This window comes from Peromyscus leucopus, chromosome 4 (genome assembly GCF_004664715.2).
Source record: "Peromyscus leucopus breed LL Stock chromosome 4, UCI_PerLeu_2.1, whole genome shotgun sequence".
NCBI classification, from domain to species: Eukaryota; Metazoa; Chordata; class Mammalia; order Rodentia; family Cricetidae; genus Peromyscus; species Peromyscus leucopus.
Window position 1 is genome coordinate 12342016 of NC_051066.1, and position 27752 is coordinate 12369767.

Genomic DNA, 27752 nt, shown 5'->3' on the forward strand with positions numbered 1-27752 from the left:
CATGCAGTCCTTGGAAGGCTGTTGGGTCCCTGAGTGAGAGCAGCTGTCAAGGATCACCTCCCAAGTTCATCTGGAAAGTCCCCGAAGTGCCTTTGCCCGGGGCACCCCCTCCTGGATGGATCACAGAGACCTCAGGCCCGGCTTCCCGCACTGCCAATCTAGAGGCACATTTCATAGCTATATTTCAAAACTTTTTTTTTTTTCCTGGAAAATCACGCCCCATGGCCCCCACTGTGGTGAGCATTGCCTATCAGAAATCACTGGAAAAACCGATGTGAAGATGCCCAAAGTGTGGGGAGCAGAGTGAGGCAGGCAGGGGAGGGAGGGGACAGGGGTCTTGGTACCCTCAGATGCCTCAGTGAGCTACAACAGTGTCGGGGTTCAGAGGTTTCTAGGTGGAGCTGTCACTGCAGAGGTGAGCAGGACAGGCGCACACACAGCCTTGCTGCCCCCGTCCTGGTCACGTAGGAAATGCTTGCATTAGCGCAAAGCAGCATGCATGCCACACCACATGCCTTGCGGTGGGAGACGGGGAGGGGCCCCTGGCAGGGTGAGATGTCCATTTCCCTGGTAAGGACTGAAGGCAAAATGCCCAGGTCACTTCCAGTTACTTCCCTCCCACACATCCCAGGGGCTTTCTGGCGCTGCCGCAGGGCCACGTCCCTTTAGTCTGTGTGGAAGACAGCAGAAACATTCGGCAAAGGAGAGGAGGGAGGTACAGACAGGCGGTAGAGAGCAAGCTGCTCATGTGTCGTGGTCCTGAGGTAGGCCTGACCAGCATGCTACGTGCCCTGGTGGTATCTAGACCACCCAACCTGCAGAGGGGGACTGATAGATGGGGCTGTCTCACTCCTGCCTCAGCGTAGGGACTTTGCCTGGAGGACCAACCATGCCCCCTGGACCTCCATCCAGCCTGGCTGAGTCTCTGCATTCATCTTGCCTTGACCCCATGGGGATTCAGAGGCCAGAGGGATTGCCAAGGACAGCCCAAGTGACAGTCCTGTCACTCTTGTGGGTAGGGGAGAGCAGGCAGGCAAGTTCTGGGTCTCCAGGAAGAGAGCTGTAAAAAGCTCACAGGCAGAGCTGAGGCCTTTTGAGTCCCTCCAGGCCCAACCTGTATGTGGGCAGAGGGAACCAGGCTGTTCTCATGATGAGTGAGAGGCAGACAATGGTGGGCATCTGTGAAGGGCATCAGAGGAGGGCTAACTCGAGCTGTTAACACTCATTCATCAGGTGACCATCCTGTCGAGATGCAAACCGGCCAGGGTGCCCCCCCCCCCCCGACTTCCCTCCTGGGCAGTTGTTGTGGATCCCGTCAGGTCAAATACCTGAGTACCCCAGCATGCAGCCCCTCCCACCTTCGGTCCCCTCCGACTTCCTTCCGTATTCTCCCTGCAGTCTTCAGGAAAGCAGCCCCCATGGAGATGGCTGCACCTCTGAACACCACGCTGCCCGGGCACCAAGCCGTCCAGCTTCTTCCACCAAAGACCTGATGGTGTCACGACCTGCAAACAGGCACTTTGCACGGGGTGCCCAGGTTCTTAGGTTCCCGCTGCTAAGCAGGCTGCGGGGGCAGCCAACTCGGGGAGCTTTGGGCAGCTGGCAAGCCCAGGAACCTCTGCACGCAAGCTCATGGAAGCATCTTAGGAGGTCACCACAGCGAGTGGGGTGCCACTAGTTCTGCACTGGGTGAGGGGTCTCCACCTTCTGCCTCACAGGTGGTGGGTGCCCCTTGCCTCAAAGACAGGTCCTACCCCAAGGGGCCCACAGGAAATCCCTGCAGCTGTGTGGGTGGCTCTGTCTAGAGCCACTGATAATTGGCTTACTGAGGGGTACCGGGAGAAAGGCTTGGTATTTTCAGCCCATGGCGGCCCTGTGGAGTTCATTTGGTGCCACAACCCAAGCAGCTCCCCACGACGATAGCATGCTGTGTGGCTGGCCCATCCAATGTGGCAGCCATGAGTCACACACTGTTGCTGAGCCCTGACATAAAAGAATGACACCAAAAGGGAACTGTAAATATTTCACAGTGTGCGTGCGTGCGTGCGGGTGTGCGTGCGGGTGTGCGTGCGTATGTGTGTGTGTGTGGTGTGCGTGCATACATGTGCACACACCCAAGTATATAGAGGCCAAAGGTCAACCTTGGGTTTGGTTCTGCAGTGGTCTACCTTGTTTTCTGAGACAAGGCCTCTCACTGAGACCCATGGCTCACTGGGTTAGGCTAGGCTGACGAGGCTCAAGCCCCAGGGATCCCCGTGTCCCCACGACCCCCCAGGGATAGCACTATAAACACACACCCTCACATGGACTCTGGAGGTTGAACTCAGGCCCTTTCATTTACATGACAAGTGTCTTACCGACAGAGCTGTGTTCCTAGCCAACTTCTGTCTCAGTTTTGAGACAGAGTATCATGTAGACCAAGCTGGCCTTGAACTCTGTTGTGCAGCCAAGGATGACCTTGAATTTCTGATCCTCCTGCCTCGTTTCCCAAGTGCTAGGATGGCAGGTGTCCTCATGTGACTGTGCCCAGTTTATGTGGTTCTGGGGATAGAAGCGAGGGCTTTGTGCATGTTAGGCTAAGTGTTCTACCAACTGAGCTACATCCCTAGCCGTGGTGCTTACCATTTTTTAATTGGCATAAATAAAAATGAAACAGCCACCTGAGACTGAGGGCTACCCAATAGTACTGCCCTGAGCATTTCAGGACCAGCTCATGAAAGACCTTTTCCCTGGTCTGGGGACACCCTACCTGTACTCAAGACCCTCTTAACACTGTTAAAGAGTAGCAGACGCCATCCTCTGGCACCTCCTAAAAGCCCCGGCTTCTGAGAGGCGAGAGAGCCCTCCGCTCCATGGGATACCCCAACCTAGCAAGGGGAACAATACACCCAGCGAAATGGGAATGGCCGGCACCCAGGCCTTTTCTACCACCCCGGTTCAGAAGAGGGCTAGTTCTGGAGCCTTGCTTTGGCTTAGAGCATATGGGAAGGAGGTGGTCTCGGTCGCTTGTGTACCTTTATGTTCTCCAGGGACCTTGTCAGCTAACCTCGGGTCTCTGAGCCTCTGCTTTCTCATTTGTCTAGGAAAGACACAAAGCGAGTTCTTAAAGGCTTGGGGAGCTGGTGGAGACCTCATGGGCCTCAACGGGCAGTTGTAACAACACCCCGATCACCCTGGTGAGGTCTGTTGTGACAGAAGTCGGGCAGGGTGCAGATGGCTTCCCTGGAGAAGGATCACGACAGCCTAGAGGGGAAGCAAGGGACTGTGGGTCTGGACATGTCACATGGGCAGTGGACAGATCCTCTTTAGTCCCCGTGAGCCTCAGTTTCCCTGTCTGTAAGTTGGCACACCACTAGGAGTAAAGTGACTGTGTTGAAGGTCAGAGCTCCTCGAGTCTTGCATTCTCTGGCTCTGGGCTACTCAGGCAGGCAGCCATAGAGGGAAGGCCTGCCTCCCCCACCTCAGGCTGTAAAGATGACGGAGGGCTGAGCGTTACTCTGGGCTGTCAGACCTGGCATTTCACACCGATTACGCCCATGACTTATGGGCGCCCGGAGCCATGATTCATACTACACAACTCAGAGTCCGGGCACCTTCGCTCCCCAGTAATAAAGTGCCTTGCTGAAGGGGGGGCCGCGCTTAGCTGATGTCTGTGGTAGGGGGGACACGAAGCTCATCCATCACCCTCCCTCCCTGAGCAGCCTGGCCTGCATTTTGCTGAAATAGCTGAAAAGAGTCCAGTCTCCTTCTCCCTTCCAAAGCCATCAAAGAGCTGAGCTGGCCCGTAAACAGGAGACGAGGGAGAGAAGGACTCAGGGAGGGTAGAGGTGACTAGGATTTTAGAAGCAGGCCCCATGCACACAGGGCAATGTGTGTGACGCCCTGGGGCCCAGGAAGGCTCAGCAGAGGGGCAGGATCATCAGCCCTGCCTGTGTGTCCACAGTTAGTGCTAGGGGAGGGTGAGTCTCATCTTGTCTAAGAAGACGGAGGGTCACACAGCTAAGCGGCTTGCCCTAGTCACTCCTTCATGAAAGGGCTAAGCCCAGCTTTCGCCCACCAGCAGGAGAAGCAACCGGCGCTAACCATTCCGTTCCCTCACAGAGCCTGGTTCTAGCCATCTTGGCTCTCCATGATGGAACCACTTGCTGGGGTTTCCCTCTAGGTGGGCGAAAATATCTATTTACTCTGCCATGAAGCGAGTTCCCCCGGAGAGTCTCTAACGAGCTAAACGCCTTGTCCTATCTCGTCGCAGCGAAGCCGCCCACTGGGAAACATGAGCCACTCTGCAAAGAGATGTTTAAGCAGCGCTGTCATGGCAAACACCAACACAAGTCACCATTGGATGGGTGACCACAGGGTGGGGACTGTGAGGCTTGGGGAGTCTGCACCCAGCCTGGCAAGGCTGTTCTGGAAGCAAGGTGGGTCCTGCAGTGCCGAATCTGGACCGCCGTGGCAAGTTGTCCCCACATGGAGGCAACAGCGTGTCCAGGTCTGTTCTGTCCAGTTGGGCCTCGTGGGATGGTGTCAGTCATGCAGGTGGTTCCAGGGTGACAGGCCCCTTCCTTCTAGGTGAACAGCACTATTCTAGGAAGGGGAGTCTTCAAAAGGGGGTTCACAGAGCTGGTGTGAGCCCACGGGAACATCATGAGGAGGGGCTGAAGAACAGGCCCCGACTCAGCCTCTGCCCCAGCTGACGCTGACCACGGTGGGGTTGGTGTGGCTCGGAGCCTGTTGGGCGGGGCAGTTCGGGGCAGGTTCTTTCAGCGTGGATGTTATCTCAGGCAGAGGCTGCGGATTCCACTCACCCTGTAAGGAAGGGACCAGGAGATAAACTGAGGCTGGAGGGGCCAGGCAGGGTGCTGTCTCCCTAGCTGATTGGGTTCTTGTCCTTAAATTCATTTTTCCCAGGCTGAACACTCCCCACCTCCTCCAAGTCACCCTTTGAGGGTCACCACCGAGGATCGATGTCCCCTTTTCAAGCTATTGTGTTCTCTGGTCAAGAACCTGGAGCTACCAAGCTCCTCCACCTCCATGGCTGCCCCTTCACTCAATTGTTACCCTGAGGAAAGGATGAGAATCCTTGGAGGCAGGTTGCATTGTTAGCCACTGTCCTCCAACAAGGCTTTTACAAAAGCCTAGGTCTAGCCACATCCAGCAGTGCCCCAAATTGCTCTGGGGTGATCAAGCCTCCCCCATGGTGTATGGGTGTCTGGGTTAGCAATTAATCCAGCACCCAAATGCTGCCAGGAAGGACTGTTCAACCTCCCCCCCACCCCCTGCAGTGCCTGCCTCCCCTGCCTAATGCGGTAGGCTGGGTCTGCTGACCAGCGCTCCGGGATGGTACTGCTGCTGGCTGGCTCTGCTGGGAAATAAATTAGGTGCCTTTGAATCCCAGCAGGACTCAGATAAGGAGGGAGAAGCTGAGCTGTAGGGCTGTGGGGCTGTGGGGCTGTGGGGCTGTTGTCACCAAATGCTGGTTTCTCTCACCCCGCCACCACCTCCCCACCCCCCCCACCCCCCCCTCCACTCCCCGCTTGGCCATAGCTCTATTTTTATGCCCTGGTGGAAAATGCTGGCACTCTCTCACACACCAGTCATAGCCCCTGTTGCACTGTGCCCAGGCCTTCCTGGCGGTATTGCTGGCCTGTGCCCTTACTATCCGTCTGTCTGTCTCTGTCACTATCTGGTTATTTCCCCCATCTCATGTGAGTGCTTCTCGTTTGTGGTTCAGGGTGCCCCTCCTCAACCCACCTGGGGTCCTCCTCAGGATCTGGGCAGACCTGGGATTGGAGGTTCAGGCACCAGTGGGGCTTGCTGGGAACTGGATAGGGGATGAGCAAGTGTTGCATGCCTGCTATGACCCACCACTCACAGTCACACTGTCGTACCTGGAAGCTGACCCCTGAGGTCTTGTTGCAATGTATGGAGATGGGGGCAAAGCGATACAGAGCCTTGAGCATATCGCGGTTGTAAGAGTTCCAGGGCACGGAGGTGAACTGCTCGGGGACAGAGGCCTGGGGACAGGTACAGACCTCCTCATTGTTGAAACTAGAAGGAAAGACAGTCACTCAGTTTAAAGATCTAGCAGAGGGAAGGAGACCCCACATGGCTCCCAGCTGCTGTCCTTGGGTCACCTCCTCCCCAGCCTTGCCTCCTTTATCCACTGCCTAAGAAGCTCTCCTGGCCCTGCCTCCATTGCTTATGTCACCTTTGATTGTTGATACTGGCTGTTCTGGGGATAGCTTGTAAGCCAGGAGACTGATTAGTGATGCCTGCCACAGGCACCTCCAAGGACACATAGGTCTGATGGTATGCGTGCTGACTCTGCTCCAAGAACTTAGCTTGAATTCTTCATGTTTGGCCACCCAGCCTCCTAAGAGGAGAGGGCATGGGGCAGGGTGCAGAGACTATCCCTGCTGGGTTCCCAAGGGCAGAAAGCAAGAAGTAGCATCTCACCTGTTCACCTGGCGGAAGTATTTCTGTAGGTAGCCGTCATTCACCGCACTCTTACAGAGCTCCAGCTCTGTCTGGGGGTAGTAGTGCACGTAGTTGACACACATCTCCTCCAGGATTCCAAACCCCCCCTGGAGGTGAGAGAAGAGCCTGTCAGCCCTCAGCACATCGCTCTCAGGGGCAGTCTGCCTGTAGCTTTCTCTCGGCTACTTGTCCCCCAGGGCATTCATCTGCTGGCAGCAATGTGGCATTCAAACCCCCACCCAGGATGGAGCCAGGAGGGAGGTCACCCTCTCATGGCATCTGCTAGTGGCAGGAGAGACAGAGACCCAGTAAATAAGCATCAGCCGGTGATAAGAAAACAGAAACAAAGAAACCGAGCTTTGCTGTTCTTGCTTTATGGGTCAGAGAAACCGAGTCTTAAGGACCAGGGGACAAGTCCTTGTGGTCTCCAGTGGGAGCTGACTTCCCTTCACATTGCAAACCTCTCTGGCCAATAGTCACATTGGTACTTCAGAGGCGCTAGTACCTGGGACAGTCACCCGTCCCCGGCCACCCATTCACAATATGGGAGGGACGGAGTGGGTGACACCCCCACCACTTACTTGCTGCTCGTAGATATAGTGAACTGGCCCTGATGGGAGGAGAGAGAACTCCACAGTAGGGTCAGGAACCAGGCAGAGAGCCCAGCCCAAGGCTGTCTCAGTCTCCCTCCAGGATCCTGGCTCTTTGTGAACATGATGTGGGAAGGGAGATTTTATTTGGCTGGCCAGAACTGTTGGAGGGAGAAAGGCCTTCCCTACTCCATGACAGACCACAGGGATGGTGCAGAGCTCAGCTGGCCCCTCCTTAAGTGGAGGGAGCCTGGAGTAGCTCTCTAGAGGTGTGGGAGAAGGAAGTTCACCAATAAGAAGTTGGGCTGGCCCCTGTGTGCTGTACGGGTCTTCCTGTAGTGTTTACTTGTCCCCAGCCCTCATTTCCCAACTTCCATAGCCCTCAGTGGGCATGAGACTCCCCCACAATCTGCCCTCTCCCACCTAGCTCTGCCCCCGCAAGAATGAGAACAGGGCCTGGATGTCGGAGCCGGCTGCTTTCCCCTCCTCTCTCACTTTGGGACTGAAGCTGCATTTCGAAGGCCACCATCGCTCTGGATCCACAGGTCACAGCTGGGAAGCTCCCGCCTGCCTGCTGGGAGCTCCTACTCCCTCTCATCCCAGATGGAGCCACCCTAAGAAGTCATGAGGCCTAAATAGTCAAGGAGATCCCTTGTCGTTGGGACTTGGACCTGAAGACCTAGGACCTGAGATCTTAGGTGCTTGCTAGGCCATGGCCATGAGCATCCTGAGACAAACGAGGCACTAGTTCTCAGCCCTGAAGCTGCAAGACAGGAATACAGCCCTGGCAGAAACGCCTCTGGCAGAGCAGGTCTGGGGCCTCTCTTCCACCCGTGACCGGCAAGCACCTCCCTGCCACCACCCATAGCAGATGCCCCTGCAGGAAGGAGATGATGCCTATGAAAGTTCGGGGGCAAACGCTTGCCTTGGAGACTGGCACGAAACTAAGATGGATTAAATGTATGGAAAACAATCCCGTCACAGAAGGCGGCATATCGGGTAAATCCAGTGATGAGAAATGTCCAGAGTTGAACCATCTAGAGCAAATGGATCTGTGTTGGTTGGGCTGGGCGAGGGGACCTGGAGGTGACAGCTGTGGGTTGACTGTGTGCATGGAACTGTGAATGTGCTTCCAGGCAACGAGCTGCACACTTCACACACTTGAGCTGCGTGGTGTGTGAATCATCTCACAATAAAGCTATTTAAAGAACACATGTGAAACAGAATGGGGGACCCTGGACCTTGGCTGAAGGCTTGGTTCAGTGTGCAGAAGATAGTGTTACAGTATTGATGGGAGTTCCTGGGGTGCAGGGGTGCCAGGGTGGGGTGTATCCCCAGGTCTGGCTCATTCTGAACTTCACACTTGATGTGTTAATTATTGGGTGCTCAAGGATCAATTAAAAGGTCAGTGGGAGGGGATGGAGAGATGGCTCAGTGGTTAAGAGCTCTGGCTGCTCTTCCAGAGGACATGGGCTCAATTCTCAGCACTCACAACTATCTGTAACTCCAGTTCCAGGGGATCTGAAACCTTCAGACCAATGCACATAAAATAAAATCAAGTTAAATAATTTGTTTAAAAAAATGGTAAGTGGGATTAATGGCTGGGAATAGTTGTGACCCAAGACAACTGTGGAAAGCGCCCCTCTCCCTACCCAATGGGTCCCAGATGGATGAGACATTTTCTGCACACCTCACCTTGAAAATAGTCCTCCCATGAGGTGCTCCTCCTCCTTGGACTATCCATAGTCCAGCCAAAATAAGACTCATGTCACTTCTCTGAACTGGCCAGCCGTACCCCCCTGCCATACCCACCTGCCATACCCCCCTGCCTGGCGCTGCCCACATCTCCACCCTGTCACAGCTGAACATCTCCCCATCCTGAGAACCTTTATATTCCGGGGCTTCTGCCACACGTCCCTGTGCAGAGTCTTTTCCATCTCTCTCTGGCCCTTCCCCCGACCTCACATTCCTTCTCTCATTTCTGGGTGATGTCCTGGCTCTCATGAAGTTTCTGCAACCCTGTCACTTTGCTTCTCCTGTAGCAGATGTGGCCTGTCTCCCCAGGTGGATTTTGAGTTCCACAGTGCTTCCTGGCTCCTTCCCATGCCACAGAGACACTGAGCATGTATGTGGCTGCCAATGATAACCCACTGTAGTGGCTCTTAGATGGGACCGTATTGACAGTGTCACCTCCATGTCTGACTCAGTGGGGCCAATGTAGGGCCCAGCATGCTGCTTGGATAATAAGCACTGGGGACCAGGGGAAGGAGGATTATTAGAGATAGGGGCCCAGAGGCATAGCCGGAGAGTGTCCTGTCCATTTGGCGAATGCGAGAGGAGCAGTCCTGCCTCTGGCAGCCTACACTCAACCACAGGAGTGATTAGAAAGCTTTACCCAGACTCTGGGCCATTCGCTTTTCCAGGTGGGGGGCTGGAAACGCCAGTGAGACTTACCACTGTGGCCAGCTTCCTGTCTTCCGTGTTGTATGTGCAAGAGGTGATGAGTACGTCCCCCTGAAGAGTGAGGTGGCAGACACATTAGCATCTGCCCACTCAGGACTTACAGATGTGCTCAGCTCAATCTCATGGTGGCCAAGTCACTGTGATGTGTGATCTCCCGTGAGGAGCCCAGAACCCTCCCCAATGAGGACCACAATCTGAATATCCCTGAGGCTTATATCTATTAGTGGCCTGGCTGGCCATGTCAGAGCTCCAGCTTTGCATGGGCAAGGACTATGTCTTGGCACCCCCATCTCTCTCCAGAATTCTCAAGGGGTGAGACCCTTTGAGACTGTAATTCAGCTGAAGCTGAAAGGCAATGCCTCCTCTGTACCGTGAAGTCCACATGGACCTCATCTAGGTCTGTTATGCCTGTCTTGGGACTCTCTCCTGACCTACTTCTTCCTCTGTCTCTCTTTTGGGCACAGTGTTCCCCAAGTATCTCCTGTCCCAGCCCTCTGTCCCTGCTGGACACTCACCGGGAAGACAGACACAATCTTCTTTAGCATTCTGATATCCTGGAGTGGGGTAGAGAGGAGATGTAAGAGAGCTGTGAGCCCTGGTCCAGCTACCCCGAGTTATCAGTTCTGCCTCAATCTCACTAAGTGTGGACTCCAATCAGGAGACAAGATCAATCAAGTTGTCACCAAGACATTGTTGACACCCAGCAGCTTGGGCCAGGGTCCACCAAAGGTTAGAGGACAACCCTGGGAAGCAGAAGGCCTAGGAGGCTGGTGACAGGCAGGTCCCCACCTGGAAGTAGGGGCTGTAGTGGTTGTCTCTGTTCACAACCTTCATCTCTTGGCCATTCCGGGCGAGCACAGTGACCACCTTCCTGCCAGTCAGGTGTGTGTGGAGCTGTGAGGCGAAGATGTGGATTCCGGAGGGCGGCAGTGCCTGGTGAGGGCGGGGGGTGCAGAGTCAGACCCAGAGCAGAGGCAGCATCCCTTGGCTTACCAGAACATTCGATTTTTTCTAGATGATTCTCTCTGCTCTCTATCATAAAACTGCCAGACAGTGTCTTGTTTAAGAGTGTACTGTGGCCAGAAGCCCAAGACTTTGACACAGCAAGCCCCAGCAGGCAGCCAGACCTGAATGCATTCAGGGTGGATGGCACCCTGTCCTTTGGTCTCTTTGGGATGCTTGAAGACTGAGATCCCTTTCTCCTCAGCCAGCAGAGGCCCATTCCCTGTTGGCTGGACAGGACCTCCCTTCTCTGTGGGTTCCCTGTCAATTAAGTTCTGCAACTCCCATCATGTTCAGGGGCCCCAGAAGGCTTTGGAGTGCCCTGCGCATAACAAGAGGCTGTGTTCTGAGATCACATGACCCCGGTCAATAGCAATGGTGCTGACCCCTAAGCCAGTGGGGAAAGATAGCCAGCCCTCGTGGGAGGCCTCCCTTCCTCATTAACGCATGAGGAAATCTTCCAGAGAACAGAAGTTTTCCTAATCTGTGTTCATGTCTTTAGATACTAAGTTTTCTCAGACACATTGTGCGTGGTGACTTTCTGCTGCCCGGCCACGGTCCTCTGTGCCTATGATGCTGACAGCCAGAACTGAAGAACTTAGGGCTGGCAGGTGACAGTGGATGACCCTGGACTGCTGAGCTCTCTACAACTTTACTTCTGAACCTTCTACCTTGCTCTGGCCAGCTACTGCCCCCGCCCTTCACATTGTGGATCCCTCTTGCAATGAAAACCATTGCAAATTCATGACTACATCTCTGACAACATACATGCTGGGCCAGGGACCATTGATAATGAGCCAGGGATGCAGGAGTGTGTGGGAATGTGGACACAGGTTTCAGAAGCCAGCAATCACTTTTCTGACCTGTCTGTTTAGACTGGGGAGGGAAGTTGATTTCTCATCCTGGTCACAGGCTAAAGTCTTTGATTGAGTGTAAGAACCAATGTGTCCAGCATCTCAGCCTGAGAACATTGGACCTAGTTAGTACTTGAAAGACCAGGTGCTTGGGTAGGGAGGACCCAAAAACAGGTGTCATCCCGTGAGTGTGCTGGGAAGGGGAATTCACTATGAGCTCTGTGACAAAGCAATCTGGCTCTGTGATGCAGCTTTGGGATCTGTGTCCTCTCTTGGCAGACCTGGGTCTTCCTGTCTGTGGTCCAGGCCTGTCTTCACTTCCCTGACAGGTCACTGTAAGAAGTGGCTGCCAGCAGAGAACACAGTGAAGTCACATCTGTGATAGCAAAAGAGCTCCAGACAGTAAGGCCCATGGCAGCCAGCCAGAGATCCTTACAAGGGGCAAGAGCAGGCAGATATTAACAGAAATGAACAGAAGCTACGGACAAGGGAGAGCTATAGTCTGTGCCCTTGCCCGCTTCTCAAACCATGGAGGAACGCCACAAGTGCCTATAGCATGGGTGGGAAGGCATCACAAACAGACAGTGTAGAGGGGGCTCTGTGAGATCCCCACTGGTGCCTGTCACTACCTTTACCGAGACCTGTGGCTCCTCTAGATCTCCATGGCAGGACATGCCTCATACCAGATCCATTGCAGTTACTGCTAGGTGAGAGGTGAGCCCAGACAAGACAGCGTCCCAGGTGAGGGTCGGACTCCGGCATGGCTAGGAGTCACTACCTACTGACTGCAGAAGCCAAGGCCCCATCGGCTTTACCCTGCAGCTTCACCAGGGCTTGCACAGCCTTAGGGACACTGGCACTTTGCTGCCTCCCCTAGTCCCTGCCTGGTGGTAAAATATGGTAGGATGAGGGCTGGGCAGCCTGTAAAAGGTGAGCCTCATTTGGAAGCTTTGATAGTCCCATAACAAAAGCAGTTAAAATGTGTTGTATGGGGTTACTGGAGAGACGGATCAGCTGGGAAGAATGTTTGCTGAGCTTCCAGAGGACTTGGGTTCCTAATGCTCTGGTCCAGAGGCTCACAACCACCTAACTCCAGCTCCAGGGGATCCAATGCTCTCTTCTGGCCTCTGCAGGAACACACACACACACACACACACACACACACACACACACACACGCACGCACGCACGCACGCACGCACGCACGCAGACAGCATATAATCACACACATAAATAAAAATTAAAAGTGGCACATGGAAGTGTGGGTGCATGGGCATGGCCCAGTTCTTGCTGCAGAGGGGGGTGCAGGGACTCAGACAACCTTGATTCCAGGTCAGGGGTCCGGAGCCTTCATGTTGCCTCCCCTGGGCAGCAGGGGACCAGTCCACTCACCATCATGGTACACTTGTCTGTGCAGTAGCCTGTCAAGACAAATGCAGTCTCCTGAGGGGGGATGGCCATCACCGGCGTGTACACCAGGCCCAGCTCCATGATGCCTGCATTGAATTTCCGGAGGCTGTCCGTGTAGTATAGGCGGATGCCGGAGGAGTCGCGCCGGCCTGGGGAAGAGGCATTCAGTAAGCAGCAGCCCCTGAGGCACCCCTTAGGGAACAGTGTGCTTGGTCACCCTTTCTGATTGAAGAGAGCAAGAGAGAGTGGAGCCAGAAGCTGCTCTCAGGTCACCTGTCACCTCTATGGGAGTTTGTCATAGTAAGGACCATTGTTCCCATTTACAATGGAGAAATTGAAGCTGGAGGCTGTATGGAAGACTCTGCCTAAAACCAAGGTCTGGAAAGCATTCAAACTGGGCCCCAAACCCAGGACCGGCTGGCTGGGATGAAGGATGTTGCTAGTGGGCCCTGGCCATCTTCTACTCATCGAATCTGAGAGTACCTCCTTTTGTTCTGTTTTCAACACCCTCCCCTCTAACAACATCCAAACTCAAACAGCCCCTTGTGTCTCTGGGCTGATGACATCAGAGGCAAATAATAAAAAGAAGCAGCAATTGGTTAAAATTTAGATGGGGATTAAATAATGAGATAATCGTGGATTTTGATATTAATAGAAAAGCAGCCCATCTCAAAATTCACCAACTGACAGGAGCACCCTTATATTTGGAAAAAGATCCATAAATACATGCAGACAATCAGGGAAGACAGACTTCCCTGATGCCTAAGGAGTTTTCAAAAATCCATTTGCTCTCAGGTCTTAAATGAGCAATAAATCCGCTATGGTGCTCAGGCCCCAGCCGCCTCTCGCCTTCCCTGCATGCTGTAGATAATTCCTGTGGTGGCAGAGGCATTGCTTATACAGCCAGAGGGAAAGTCACTTGCGTCATTGAATTTGCACAAGCAGTGTCCACACCCGGCTGGGAGCTGGGTGCAGGAGCGGCTCCAGTCTCTTTCCGGCCACTGTCTGTGTCTATCAGGTCCCTTCTGCTCCTCAGTCGCATAGATAAAGATAAGTGTTGTTCAAAAGAAAAGAGAGAGGAAGAGAAAGCTGGAGGGGGGAGAAAGGGAAAGGAAACGGGGTACATTTGATGAAAAATGAGGTACAAGAGCAAAGAAATGTTTAGTTTCTGATGTGGTGTCCTCTGTCAATCCCCTTAATGACCCACTCAAGTTGCTTACCTTCAGGCACGGGGTGATCTAGCCATAACGATGACTTCCCTTGTCCTTACCTGGGAATGTGCTATGCCTGCGAGATCCATACTAAATGTTACCAAAATTCCAGTCACATCACCTGGACTCTAGCCCTTTCAGGAATCCTTGTATGCAAACACGAACACACACACACACACACACACACACACACACACACACACACACACACACACATACATACCTCGTCTGTCTTCTAGAAGCTCTCTGCAGCATGGATCTGTCTTGTTCACCTTGAGATTCTCTTGCCTAACACAGTATTCTCAGGCCCAACAGGCCACCCCCTGCTTTTCTCCAGGTCTATGCAGGCAGGGAGTAGAAACAGGTGGGCAGGTGTGGTCCTGCCCCGGGCATTTCTAAGCTAACTGGACACCTTGGACTGTCTAAACATATGACATGAACTGGGGAAAGAACCTGGTCCAGAGCAGTCAGTGCCTGGCTGGATTGGCCACAGGCAGGGCCCTGGCCTTTAGGATCTAAGGCCTGCTGTGGCACCCTGGGAGGAGGTGGACTTGACATCCTGCCCACCCCAGGGGATTTGTGAAGGTCTGTCTCCACTGAGTGCTCAGGTACTCAACAGCACAGCACCAAGCCCTGCCCCCAGGGTCTATGGCAGACATCACTAATCAATTAGAGCACTGGCTTGGTTCCACCCAGAACCCAGAACTGAGGATTCCTTAGGCTGCTGACTACAGTAAAGCAGACCAGAGTAAAGCTCTCGTGTTGTCTCTGGCACACATGCGCCCTGTTTACTTTCTGCCTGGACAAGCTGCACCCAAGCGTCTCTGAGAAAATGGAGCAGAATCGGAAGATGCATAGCTACCTCGTATGTTCCATGGATTGTGGTAGTGAACTTCCAGTCGGAGATACCGGGAAGACCCCTGGCCCCCAAAGGCGACACCAGCTTCCTCTGGGTAGTAAAATGCCTGTGTGGGACGGAAGTACCAGACAGAGGTCTTTTGGGGAGCCCGGGACAAACAAGCCCAGCTTCTGGAGCCTGAGCAGAAACTAGTAATATCAGCAAGTGGCTGGGTTAGAAGGATGCTCTCCTTTGCTATCACACACAGACGGTCCTATCAGGAGGGCCCTGAGCCTGGGCTGAGCCCCCTCCCAGACCCTCCAGTCCCGCCCTCACCATCCTCTAGCCTGGGGCAGGGAAGGGGTTTGATGAGACTCTTGGGCATAGTCTCTAGACAACTTGCCCTGCCTCGGGCAGCCACAGGATCATGCTGTGCACAGAACCCAGATCTCTGCAGTGATGGCAGGACTTGTGAGAGGTATACATTCATGCTCATGCACGTTTTCACAGAAGGCTGGAAGGAGCCTCTGTGGCCCCACAGAACAGTGAAGCTTAAGCATCGTAGAGGCGACTGGGGCTGTTTGGAGCCTACGCTCTGCTGATGGCCTGGTGCACCCCCTTTCCATCTCTCTCTCTCTTGGGTCCTTTTAAGATGTGGTTTTGTGAAGATGGGTGCAGGCAGTTAGAATCCTGAGAATGCCAAAGGAGGCCTGGGGGTGGTACAGGAATGTCCTAAATAACTTTAAACTGTCAAATTGACAAGGCCTAGAATCATCCTGAGAGAATATCACCTGTGGAATTACCTGCATCAGATGAGCCTGTGGGCATATCTGTGAAGTTTGTCTTGATTCTTACTTGATATATAGGAGGTCCAGCCTGTGAGCTCATCTATGAGGTTTGTTTTTATTCTTAACTGATACAGAAGGCCAAGCCCACTGTGGGCAGTGCCATCCCCTGGACTGTGTAATAAAGCTATCTGAGTATAAATTGGCCTGCAAGCCAGCTAGTAAACAGCATCCTCCAGGGTTCCTGCTGTACTTCCTTGGCTATGAATGAGTTCCTTGGTCAGAGGGGATGTACAGAATATCAGTTAGGCCTGCCTTGACTTTCGTCAGTGATGGACTGTGACCTGGAAATGTAAGCCAAATAAATCCTTTCCTCCCCTCATCCCAACAGGAAGCAAAGCAGAACAAGCATAGAGCAACATGCACATACCTTGGCACCCAGGGCCCATGCGGCCAGCACGTGGCGACAGTAGTTGAGCCGGTCAGGCTCCATTTTAGAGCCACAGAATCCGTCGTACTGGGGGATGCTCTCAAACTCAGCTGAACACTGGAAGACCTCCATGTGGTGCACCAGGGCCTCATTGCCGTCAGTGACAATGGCCTCATACTGCAGAGGAAGAGACACCCTGAGCTGGGAGCCCAGGACCTGCCTAACCCTCCCACTCTGCTGGATCGGCTGGTCCTCATCTGCTCAGCTATAAATATAAATGAGAAGGGTAAGTAAGGCAGCGTTAGGTATTGATGATTGTCAATCCAGAGCCAGGAGGTACTGGAACCCATGAAGAGCTCTGGGGAAGGGAGTAGGGACCCACATAGACGATATCCTGATAAGATGGAACTAGGAAGGCAGATGTCCTTGTGTGCCTGGGGGGACTCTGGGCCCCTGGGAAGCAAACTCCATTGGGAAGCAAGATGGCCTCCAAGCTAGAGCCTGGGGCCTTAAGCACAGCCACACAACCAGGCTACTCTTTGTTGTGTGACCCTGGGTACTCACATGACCTTTCTGGGCTATTCTTCCTCTTCTAGATAGGGACAGGATCTGGTTCTGGGTACCACTGTGATGAAGTCCCTAGCTGCAGCTTTGGAGCAATTGAGTTGAGCTACTTTTACGTGAGGAGAGGTTGCCTGAAAAACTGACATCAGCCTGGCCTCAAGGGCAATTGCAGAAATAAAACATTATTGCTTTGGTCCAGGCAGGTAAGACAGGAATACAGGGGCCCCGAGGCAGACAGTGACAGGGTCACAGAGGACCGGTATGTATGTGCTGTTCTAAGGAAGTCAGGCCAGTACATCAGATTCAAGCACTAAGAGGGCTACAGTAGTTCTTGGGCCCCTGGTGGGAAACAGAGCAGCTGGAGCCTTGTGTACCTTGATGATGTGGCGGCGGTGTTCAGAGAAGTCTGGGGGCAGCACAAAGACATAGCACCAGTATGTGGTCTCATTGTCGGGGATAAGGATGTCAGGGGCTCGGATCTCTATGGTTTGTACATCCGCAGGCATGGCTGGAGTGGGGACCTCGGACTTCAGAAGCTGCACGCGCTGCAGACCTGTATTCAGGCTTGAGGTGTTGATGGCCTCCAGCGACTGGAATGGCTTCTCCAGGATCCCATACACTAGGTGGACAGTGTCATCCTGTAGCCCAGACAGAACCAGTCTATTGCACACTCAGCCAGCATAGATAGATTCAGTGGTGAGTGAAGGGAACCATGCCCCTGCCCATCCACTCCTACCAGGTAAAGCTCCTCACTGTCTGTCAGCTTGGCAAATGAGAAGACTTTGAAGCTCTGCCTGGCCCCAGATTGCTTCTGGAATCCTGTCTCCACCCAGTCAAACACCTTTTTGTCTTTCTCACATACTCATTGCATTTGCTTAGCATCCATTTATGCATCCAACCACTGGGCCCTGCTGTGAGGCAGGATGGGACACTTGTTTCCTCTACGAATGAACCCCAGGGTCACTGGGGGCAGGGAAGAGATATTTCTTCTGGTTGGTTCACACCAGAGGGGTAGTGACCACTTAGGGAGTGAAGAAACCAGTCTGGGGAGCCCTCAGTTTGGTAGTGAACTGTGTGACACAGTTTCCCTCAACCTCCAAGAGCTGGACATGTAAAGGTCTGTAGGACATTGCCATGCTGGAGGGCCCAGCCAGACCACAGAGATGGAGCTGGCTTGGTTGCTATGGATGGAGACTGGTGGCTTTGGGTGGATACATTGCTGGAAATTCCTGCAGCCTCTTTCTGGATGCTGACGGATGTACACTCATGGTGGGCAGGCAGCCAGTTTGCTCTGGTTGGTAGGAGCTCCATGGACTGATCTCGAGGAGGACACCTTGCAAGTTCTATGCAGAAGTCTCTGACCCCAAAACATGCAAAGAGCCTGCCCTAATGGCATATTCTCCAAGGTCCTCTGACTGCTCTTGCCTTGCCTACAGGAGGGTGGGGACTCAGATGACCCATTTCCAATGGCCTTGCTCTAGTCTCTGTGCCAAGAGCTCCTGGGTTAGTCTATCCCCTCCCTGGCCTCAGTTCCTCATCTGTTTTCTTGGATTCTGGATTTGTCTGTTTGGTGTCCGTTAATCAGTCATAGGTCAAATGGCCAAAATTACTTACCTTATCCCTGAGATCCAGCCTTAGAATGGGTGTAAACTGCCTTCTAAATTCTGTAGCCCAGGTTAGCCCAAATCACCATGCTTTGCTCAACCCTCTACCCCAAGCTAGCATCTCTCCTGCCCTGAATTGCTTCAGGGCCAGGAATGGCAAGCAGAGATCACCCTGCCGCTCAGAAGAGTCAGAATTATCCAGACTGGTGCTTCCTAGGCCCCTCCCAGCCTTTGCCCAGTCAAGCACATTGTCAGGGTTCTGCCCTTGCTTCTGCCTAGTGACTGGCCCTGGTACTTCCCACATGCTGTGATGGCCCCTCCCTGGGACTGTGAGTAGTAAGTCTCTTACTACATGCCACCAGCGTCTCCACTCTGTCTCTCAGCCACAACCACAAATTACAGTGGAGATAGGAACTGCTGACCCCTGCCAGGATGGACAGGGAAGATTAACTAAGATAACAAGAATGCCAGGGTCAAGATGCACTGGCTTTTCCTAACTGCGGAGCAGCTAAGAAGCCCAGGTGTTTTGGGGCTATGTTGCAGCCATGAAGTACACAATCAGGCCTTCCACGTTGGGAATCCAGTAGCTCCCAGCCTTATTTTAGAGACAGCAGACTGAGGTTTAAAGGGGAAAGGGACCGGCCTTGCACTTGGGGTAGAAAGCCAGGAGTGCTGGGCTCTGTACAGAGTTCTACCTGACACAGTGATGGGAGCAAGATAGAAACGCACCCCAGAGCAAGAGGGTTCCGACAGCGCTCACATTCGTGAAGAACATTGACTACATGTCCACAGGGAGCTGCTTCTTTGGAGACTTCATGCTGCTGGCAGAGCCCCTGCCTCTCCAGACAGCTTCCACATGCTGAGTGGACTTTCTCTCCCTGTGTGTGGGGCCCCACCTCAGGCTTCCCAGGGAGGGAGGGCCCTTGGCCGGACACTGTAGGATGCAGGGACAGATCAGGCAAACTGTGCTCCTGGACCGGACAGCCTACCTCAATGAGGTAATCCTTGGGGTCACAGGTGACAAAGGGCCTCTTGAAGAGCAGGGAGAGGCCTTCTGAAGTCCTCTGCACCTGGAGCAGCTGGTAATCCTGCTGGGCATCCAGATGGATCTGCCCCTTCTGGTCACTCCAGGCATCCTGCAGAGACAGGTTCAGGGTCCAAGCAGGAAGGGAGCACATGCATGGCAGAGTATAGCTGCTCTTCTTCAGCAGAGATCACATCCACTACCCCTAGTGAGTCACCAGCTCCACAGGAACACCCAGTGGGTGAATCTCACTCCTGTTGGATCTTATCTGTCCCATTCTTTTTCAGTGTTGGTGTATGTATGCAAGGTGATCAGTCCACCCTTGACCCAAGTTTCCTAGCACCCATATCACATTCTGTCGCCCATCCTGCCTGAAGTTGCAGCCCAATCCAGCATCCTTCCAACCTGTCACACATGAGCCAGGTGCTTGGGAATCCCAGGGACAGTCAGACATGCTGATTCTCGTGAGACGTGAAGAACTGTACTGCACTGTTACAGTGGCCAACTGTACAAGGTGGCCAAGGTGTCTGACAGGAGTGCACACCAGGGTTAGAAATTTGAGACTAGGCTGATGACGATGAAGCCAGAGTGGAAAGAGGCAAGCTAGCATTTAAGGTGGCACTCGCTCCCAGGTGCCAACCCCACACTTGCTTAACACTGACAGCAAAAGCTGCCTTAAATACTGTACCCTAGGAATCTCTTACTTCACTTTAACACCAGCCTTGCCTGGAGAGGGTAAACTGAGACCTGGGCTGGGGAGGCTGCCCTAGCCACACTGGAAGCTGGAGTGAGTATTTCCCCAGGATATTTCCTAGTGCCTTGATCACCGGTCCAGTTTCTCTGCCTTCCCCTGCAGGGGTCCAGGCCAGGGCAGGGAGGCAGGCTGTAGGGTGACACCCAGTGTGTGTGTGTGGGCTCCTTCTGGGTTCATGAATACCATGTGCCTCTACTGTAAGGACTGTCTGGGCTGTTTCTTTTTAATCCTACCTCCAGGGCTATCATCGGATCTTAAGGAAAGCGAAGGCAAGGAGTTTGCAGAAATCTCAGCTGAGGACAGCAGAATGTGGGGAAGCTCCTGCTGGGGACCCTGCTGACTTGCAGCAGGATCCGACAGGCAGCCTGCTGCCCAAGGGGCCCCACTTCTGACCTTCGTGTTCACAGGAACTGGTTGTGCAAATGAGCCTGGCATCGGAGAGAGGTGGCTGTGGGGGCTGCAGGTGGAGAAGCTGCCTGGCAGAGGGGAAGGAGGGTCCCTCCGGGACCCAGCGAGGCTCTTCTGTCCTCCACACGTCTCAGACGGGGTTGTGACTCCAGAGACACTGTACAGCCAAGCCTGCTCTGTCACCCTGCCTGACAATTCTGAGCAAATGACTGGCCTCGCTATGAAGCAGGTAGCGTGGCCGCCCTGCTCAGGTCAAGAAGGCATCTCCTAGTCAGGTGTAGTGGTTCACACCTGCAATCCCAACACTGAGGAAGCTGAGGCAGGAGGATTAACACAAAGTCGAGGTCAGCCTGGTATGAAGAAGGTATGTCCTGCCTTGATGAGGAAAATCTATGACCATCCTTTCCCTGTGGGTGTAGAGAGTTAGATTCCACCCCCCCCCCACACACACACACAAAGAGGCCTTCATGGTCAGTCCCCTCTGCAGGGCCCCAGATGTCTGTAGGGGCTCTCCCCACTCTGCCGACTCCTGTAGCTTCTTGGGGTCCATGAAGGCTGCCCCAGTATACAGGAGACCTCCTTAGCCACCCTTGCAGGCAGGCATTCAGGGAGATTTTGAACAGAAGGACCAGTTGTATCCTCTTGGCCTAGGTTCAGCTTGTGTGGTGAGGGTGGAGTTGTCCCACACCTGAGTTGCGGTGTACCTGCGTCTACGTCTGCCACTGTCGAGTGTAGCACAGAAGGCCCGTGTGTGTTGTGTCCCAGGCAGGTGTGCATTCTGCCTGCTCTACTAAGCCGCATGCCACCACCTGGCCCACCACACGCGTGCATGTACTGGCAATGTGGCACGGAACTGTTGTTTGTAAAACTGGTGGATATTGGAGGGTCTGCACTCACGTGGCAGGGGGTGTCGCCTGGCATGTGGGTCCTCCATCTGTGCTTACCCTTCTTGGGATTGCTGCATCCGTTATTTGGAGGTGCAGTCAAGGACTGCAGGAAGAATCTGCTTACCATTTCATCGTCTAACGAGTGTGCCTAGGATGCTGACAGGGGTGCACAGGCTTAATTCAGACCACTGACCTCAAACACAGCAGCAGTAGGCAAGCTTCCTCCGTTGATTGTGGAGCGTGGCTGTGTGAATGCTGTCAGCTAGGGGGGATGGGCATGCAGGCAGGCTAGCAAGGTGGGAGAGGACTCACCGCGAAGTAGGATCTGTTCCCATCAGTCCAGAGCACGATCAAATCAGCGTTCTCCATCTCACCTCGATCTGACATTCCAAATAGAACCCCAGCCCTCGGCCCTTGCACCTGGAGCTGGAAGTGGATGATGTCCTGGACATAGCTTATGTTCCACGAGAGCTCCAGGATCCCCTCGGGGTCCAGGGGGATGTGGTAGGGAAAGGAGCTCTCTGGAGGCTCTGAGCTCTGCAGGGCAGCCACCAGGATGACCAGGAAGATGGCCACAGCAGTGCTATACATTGAAGCCGCTTCACGAACACTGGGGCTGGGGAGGCTGCTCCAGCAGTGCTGGTGGGTGAGGTGAGCCGGCATGGCTGGGGTGAATACACCGGCCCCACCGGGGCATTTATGCCTGTCCAGTGGGGTTGGGCCAGGCTTATCCTAATCACATTTGTCTGGTGGGGAATTCAATTGTCCTGGCGGCCCTCCCACCAGCCAGTGCCCTGGGGCACACACTTTGCTCCCATCCTCCCCTAATTGGCCCTAATGACACAGGACATCATCAGGAGAATCAAAGCAGAATGGCTGATGTCCTCCAACAACTCTCTGACGCCTGTTGGAAGCAGGGACTCTGCAGCCACAGGTCCTAAGGACGCCTGCAGCCAGGCCCCAATGACTGCCTCACAGGCAGCCAGGTACCATGCCCTCTACACGTGATCCAACTGAGGTCTGGGGGTGACAGTGAGTGGTGGGCTCCCGGCTCCTGTTTTTACAATACTGGAGGGTGGACAAATTTCAAACTAAAAATAAAAGACAGTCCCCAAATAGTCCATGTTTAGACACTCTCTCCACGGCCTGCTGTTCCCACTTTTTCTCCTGTTTCCCCACGGGCTCCAGCTGGCGCCACGGCTGCTACAGAAGGAGTGGGTGCGGAGAGGGGGTACAGATTGGTGTGGGGTGTCACTGGGGAAGACGGCAGAGGGCAGGCAGAAAGGGAGGTGAGTGGACGGGGGGCACTCAGTGAGGGGCGTGGCTGTGGGGACAGTCCTGTTCCTCTCGCTCCAAAGCTCTCAAAGCCAGGACTTCCCCTGCCTCTCAGGCCATCTAGCCCAAGTCTTGTTTCTCCCATTCTTACCACAGGGCCTCTGCAATGTTTGACCACCAGTCTGAAGGGTCCACCTTCCCATTGCTCAGTCCTGTCCCTTTCATGATGAGAAGCAGTTGGCCAGACATGCACGGCTGCCTCCCCCTCCCACCCCAGGAAATCCTACCTTGCCTCCTGCTTGCTTCCAAAGCCACCCGCCTCTGCATCTGACTGAGATTGCAGGTCCCTCCACATGAGTTGTGAGTCCTTCCCTCCCTCCTTCTCTCCCTCTTTTTCCTCCCGCTTTCTCAGGAACACAGTAGCTCAGCCTGAGCCTCTGGCAGCAAGGCCTACCCTGCGCTGAGCTCTGTCCCACAGAGGAAAGGGGGCCTCAGTCCTGCACACAGGTGAGATTTCCAGATAGTCCCAGCCTTGCCCTGGGAAGCTGACAGGCAGAAGGTCCAGGGCTAGTAGGCACACTGTTCTGCACAAGCCAGGACAAGAGTCACAGGCTCTGAGGTGGGGGTGCGCTTAGCTCAGCCACAGCCTGGGGTCACCGGGGGCGGTGAGGCTCCAGGCCCTCCCAGTGCTCACAAGGAAGGCAGGAGCCTGACTGCAGCAAGTTGAGTCCCTTTCCTGGATCCAGGCTGAGAGCAACAGTTGTGCTCGGGTCTTAGAGGAGGAGAGGCACGGTTCTTAGTAAATAGCAGAGTGCCACACACACATTTATTTTTAACAGATTCAGAAAGCGCTCCCGTTCTGCAGCCTGGAACAAGGCTGGAACGCTGGCAGAAGTGATTCAGCCAACTTCAGAAGCAACAATTACCCAGTCCTGGTAGTTAGCAGGAGAGGGAAGCCGGCCTGTCCGCTTTGCTGCCTTTGAGAAGCCGGCCTGTGGTTGTCCCCATCTGACACACCAGGGGAGAAAGCCACAGAGAGGGTTAGATGGGTACCCAGGGTCACACAGACATCATGGGCAGCACAGAGCAGGGCAGAGCAGGAGAGCACAGCACTAAGGGATCCCAAAATGGGTTCTCTTAGCAGAATAAGGGGTAGGGGTGCACCCTGACAGTCAATGAGTCATGAGGATGTGCTGACCAGAACTGCGACCTGAGAGAAAAACCAGAGGTTGAGGTAGAGCCAGCAGGGCCCACAGGTATCTATAGCCAACCCTCCTCCTCATCTCTCTATCTCTATCTATCTATCTATCTATCTATCTATCTATCTATCTATCTATCTTTGAGACAGGTGCTCACTATGTAGACCAGGCTGGCCTTGAACTCACAGAGATCTGTCTGCTTTGCCTCTGCCTCCCGTGTGCTGAAATTAAAAGCATGCGCCACCACACCCAGGCCTGACTTTTTCAGATAGGTGCTGGGGATTCGAACTCAGGTCCTCATGCCTGTGCCACAATCATTTTACTGACTGGGTCATCTCCCCAGCCCTTTAATTTCAAGGTTGGTTGTTTTTCATTTTTTTATTATCTTTATCATTATTTGTCCTTCTCTTATTAATCTTGAGAAAGGGTGATCTGACGCTGGAGAGGGAACAGTGTCCGGCCATCCTGCCTGTATCCCAGGTGCTCTGAGCACCTATAGCCACTGAGCTGGCTGGACATACTTCCTCATGGTGTTTGGGGGGTCCAGTGCTGGGGGGGCCTTCTCTCCTGCTCTTTCCTGCACCCCCACCCTGCTGACTCTGCTAGGGTTTGACTGTGTCAGCTGCCCTCCCAGGGTGGGGGTGGGCCGGGGGTGGCACCCAGGACGTCACTGTCATCGTGTCAGGAAATAGGCTCTGTGTTCTGCTCAGTGCCTGGCTTCGCGCCAAGGCTCATCGACGATGGCTGACCTCATTTAGAACCAATTTCAGCGTTTTAATAAGCCCCTTGCCTTCCCGAATTTCTCTGATGCTGGAGGCCTTCAGGAGCTGTAATCCCCCACTGGCTCTGCCACGTGAGGCCAGCTGCGGCTACGTCCTGACCGTGGGCGGTGATAACCAGCAGCACAGCTACTGGAGCTGGGCATGGAAGCTGGCCTGGAGAATGATCCAGACTAGTCAGGGCAGGCAGCTCCACAGCAGCTTCGGGGGCCATAGGACCGCACCCCGCCAGCCTGAAGCTGAGCCCCTAGGGACTTCCTTGTGGCAGATCAACACTCAAGGCTGTGACAGACAGCATGTCTCCCTTGGGGAGCTGCCTGCTGTCTCCTCAACCAAGCACAGTGACTGTGATTGAAGGTTGAAGGGGCAGCTGTCCCAGGATGAGTCCATGGGACATCTGTGCCTTGAGATGTCCGGCAGCCAGAACAGTGGCCACAAAAGGATCAGCAGGATGGCTACCATAGGGGCTCCATCCCAGCAGTGTGGAACCCGTGGCAGGATCCAGGAGCACCCAGCTCCCTGCAGGGCCAGAAGTAGATATCTGTGAGCAAGGCCCTGTGGGGGGTACCCAAAAATCCCATGTAAACCTGAGCAGCCTACACAAGCAAGCCTTCAGGAGGGAGTGACCTGGACCCTTGATGTCCCCCCGCCTCACACTCCATCTCTTCTGAGTGTACTGGGTAAAGAGAGGGTGAAGGGGGAGGCAGCCCTCCACACACACACACACACACACACACACACACACACTCACTCACTCACTCACATTCACACAAGCACCTCTAACAACCTGCTCTGCCTCTTTGTGAGACCACATAGCACACGGAGGCCAACAGCTTAGTTGTCTCAGAGATCACTAGCTCTCCAGGAATCTTTCACCCACTGCTGACCCAAATCTGCCGATCTAAAGGGGTGAAGCCTGTCCACCATGGATTTCCCTATCCTTGCAGCTCTCCTGCCTCACACCACAGGACCTGGATGGCTAGGTTCCCAGCCCGGGAGAGTACCAGAGAGACTTATGATTGACACTCCTTCCTGCAGGGTGCTCCTTGGTTCCCAGGGTGTGATAGGATTGACACAATCAGGCCCCAATGTCTGTGTCCAATCTTGGGGATAGGTGAGGTCGTAGGGTAGAGAGATCCTGTGAGTGTTATTTAATACAGGATCTTTGGGCATACATGGATATGTATGTTTGTGTGTGCATGAGTTTGGGTTCATATGCATGGATATGAGAAAGCCAGGGAACAACCTCAGAGATCCTTCTTCAGGTGCCAGCCACCATTTGTGTGTGTGTGTGTGTGTGTGTGTGTGTGTGTGTGTGTGAGAGAGAGAGAGAGAGAGAGAGAGAGAGAGAGAGAGAGAGAGAGAGAGAGAGAGTCTTTCACTGGGTTGTTGTCACCGATTAGGCTAGGCTGTCTGGCCACTGAGCCCTAGGGATCCCACCTGCTTCTGCTTGAACCCCAACACTAGGGGTACAAGTCACCATGCCATATGACAGTGGGTCCTGGGGATTGAACCCATGTCCTTGGGCATATGCAGAAAAGACTTTACCAACCATACCATCCCCCAGACTCAATTGAGAATCTTGAAGTGAGAGATGGTCCTAGGTTCTCCCAGGGAACCCAGGAGAGCCAGGGTGGCCCTAGAACAAGGTGGCAGGAGTCGCAGAATCAGAGTGGGTATGACGACAGAAGTGAGGTCCAAGGACGAGACGTCGCAGGCTTGATGCTGAAGGAATACCCAAGCCAGGGGATGTGGCAGCATCCGGATGAGGAAGAGGCAAGAGTGGACTCTCTTCAGGCCCAGGAGGAGCCTGGTTGCTGACCTCAGAACTGCGTGCCTGACAGCTCACTGCAGCGGCCAGAGGGTCCATGTGTACTGCAGCCTGGCCTCACTTTCCCAGCCTTTGTTCCTCTTCCAACTCACGCGGCTGCTTCAGCACTGAGCACCTTCAGGTCAGGCTAGGCACGGACACTAAGGTAAGACTGCTACCTAAGATGGTTGTATGAAAGACAACCCCAGGCTGTGCAAAGAGAAGCAGCAGATGAGTAAGCAGTATGTTGGCGAGCAGTTTCCCAAGGGCAACTTGACGAGACTGGAGTGCACCCCATACTATCAACAAAGCCGGTCTTATTCCCTGCCTGACACCAGTGCAAGAAGCTACCAGGTGTTGATGCTCAGAGGTGGGCCACGCTAGTTTGGGGAGTGGGGTTGGGCAGAGATCACAGGGAACTATGGGTACCAGGGATGACCCACACTGGAGCAGATCCATGGGAGAGAAGTGAGTGAGGATGCCCTGGGCACTTGCGTGGCAAACAGAAGGAGTCTACACAGGAATGCTGTCACAGCAATCACTCCAAGTCCCCCATGCTCTCTGTTCAGGTCCATCTGCAGCATTGTGTCTTCCTCAGATGACAAAGTGTGTGCTGGATGTCCTTGTGTGTTGACCCTTGCTCTCTTTCTGGTCAAGGCCATATGAAGGTAGTGAAGTACTGTCCATGACAGTGCGGGCTGCCTACTGGGCAGGGTGGGTGTCTGCATTCATGGGAGGAAGAGGAGGGAAAAGAGGAGGAGGAAAAGGAGAAAGGGGGACCTTGGTGGTCTCAGCTGCACCTCGAAGGTGACTTCACTAGGGCTCCAGAGAAGTGAATGGTGGCTATGGCCTGAGCTGCAGGCCTGTAATTGTCCCTTAGACCCCAGCCTAGATCTCTGCAGCCATATCACCTCTGCTGCAAGTATCGGGGCTGCCACATCCCATATGACACCAATGATAGCTGCTGCCTCTCACCAGTGACACAACCTGGTGCCACCCCACCCCAGGACTCCCAACTCACCCAACCGCTTAAGCTGAGGCAAGCAGATTCAGGTCCCAAGGTCTCAGAAGTCACCAACCCTAACCTCCACCCCCACTAGCTCTAGGGCATATCCGGCTAAGAAAACTGATCTCCTCAAACCAGAAGGGGGAAGATCTCAGTCCCAGGAGATCCCAGCCTCTAAGCCCAGGGACGGCGGGCAGCTGAGGTCTGCTGCAGGACACAGCCTCCAGCTCCACGCTCAGCACTTGGCCACCTAAAAGCAAAGATGACCCCTGATGCTTGACAATGAAATAAGTGTTGCTGTGACAGGCAGAAGGAGGCAGGGCCTCGTGCTGTGGCCTCCCTGTTTAGGTCTCCTCTTTCAGGGCACAATGGAGCTGATGTGA

At 54.1% G+C, this 27752-nt stretch overlaps 1 protein-coding gene across 1 annotated transcript; it reads right to left on the minus strand.

The window, feature by feature from the left end:
* Positions 1-4310: 4310 nt before the first annotated feature.
* Positions 4311-22145, minus strand: Dbh (dopamine beta-hydroxylase). The gene is made up of 12 exons (XM_028858728.2): positions 21613-22145; positions 19217-19363; positions 16998-17261; positions 16060-16236; positions 14869-14971; positions 12778-12944; positions 10320-10463; positions 10046-10084; positions 9522-9581; positions 6457-6584; positions 5889-6048; positions 4311-4806 (listed from the first exon to the last, which is right to left on the minus strand). The coding sequence occupies exons 1-12, from the start codon at positions 21961-21963 to the stop codon at positions 4675-4677; spliced, it is 1872 nt and encodes a 623-aa protein (XP_028714561.1). The 5' UTR covers positions 21964-22145; the 3' UTR covers positions 4311-4674.
* Positions 22146-27752: the final 5607 nt, after the last annotated feature.

What these genes read in the sequence shown, in the direction of transcription:
- Dbh (XM_028858728.2), bottom strand. Translation starts at nt 21,963, where the DNA reads ATGCCGGCTCACCTCACCCACCAGCACTGCTGGAGCAGCCTCCCCAGC. An exon ending in GGAACAGATCCTACTTCGCG is followed by an intron (nt 19,364 to 21,612) that starts GTGAGTCCTCTC and finishes CTGTCTCTGCAG; the next exon opens with GATGCCTGGAGTGACCAGAA. An exon ending in AGATTGTGTCTGTCTTCCCG is followed by an intron (nt 9,582 to 10,045) that starts GTGAGTGTCCAG and finishes CTCACTCTTCAG; the next exon opens with GGGGACGTACTCATCACCTC.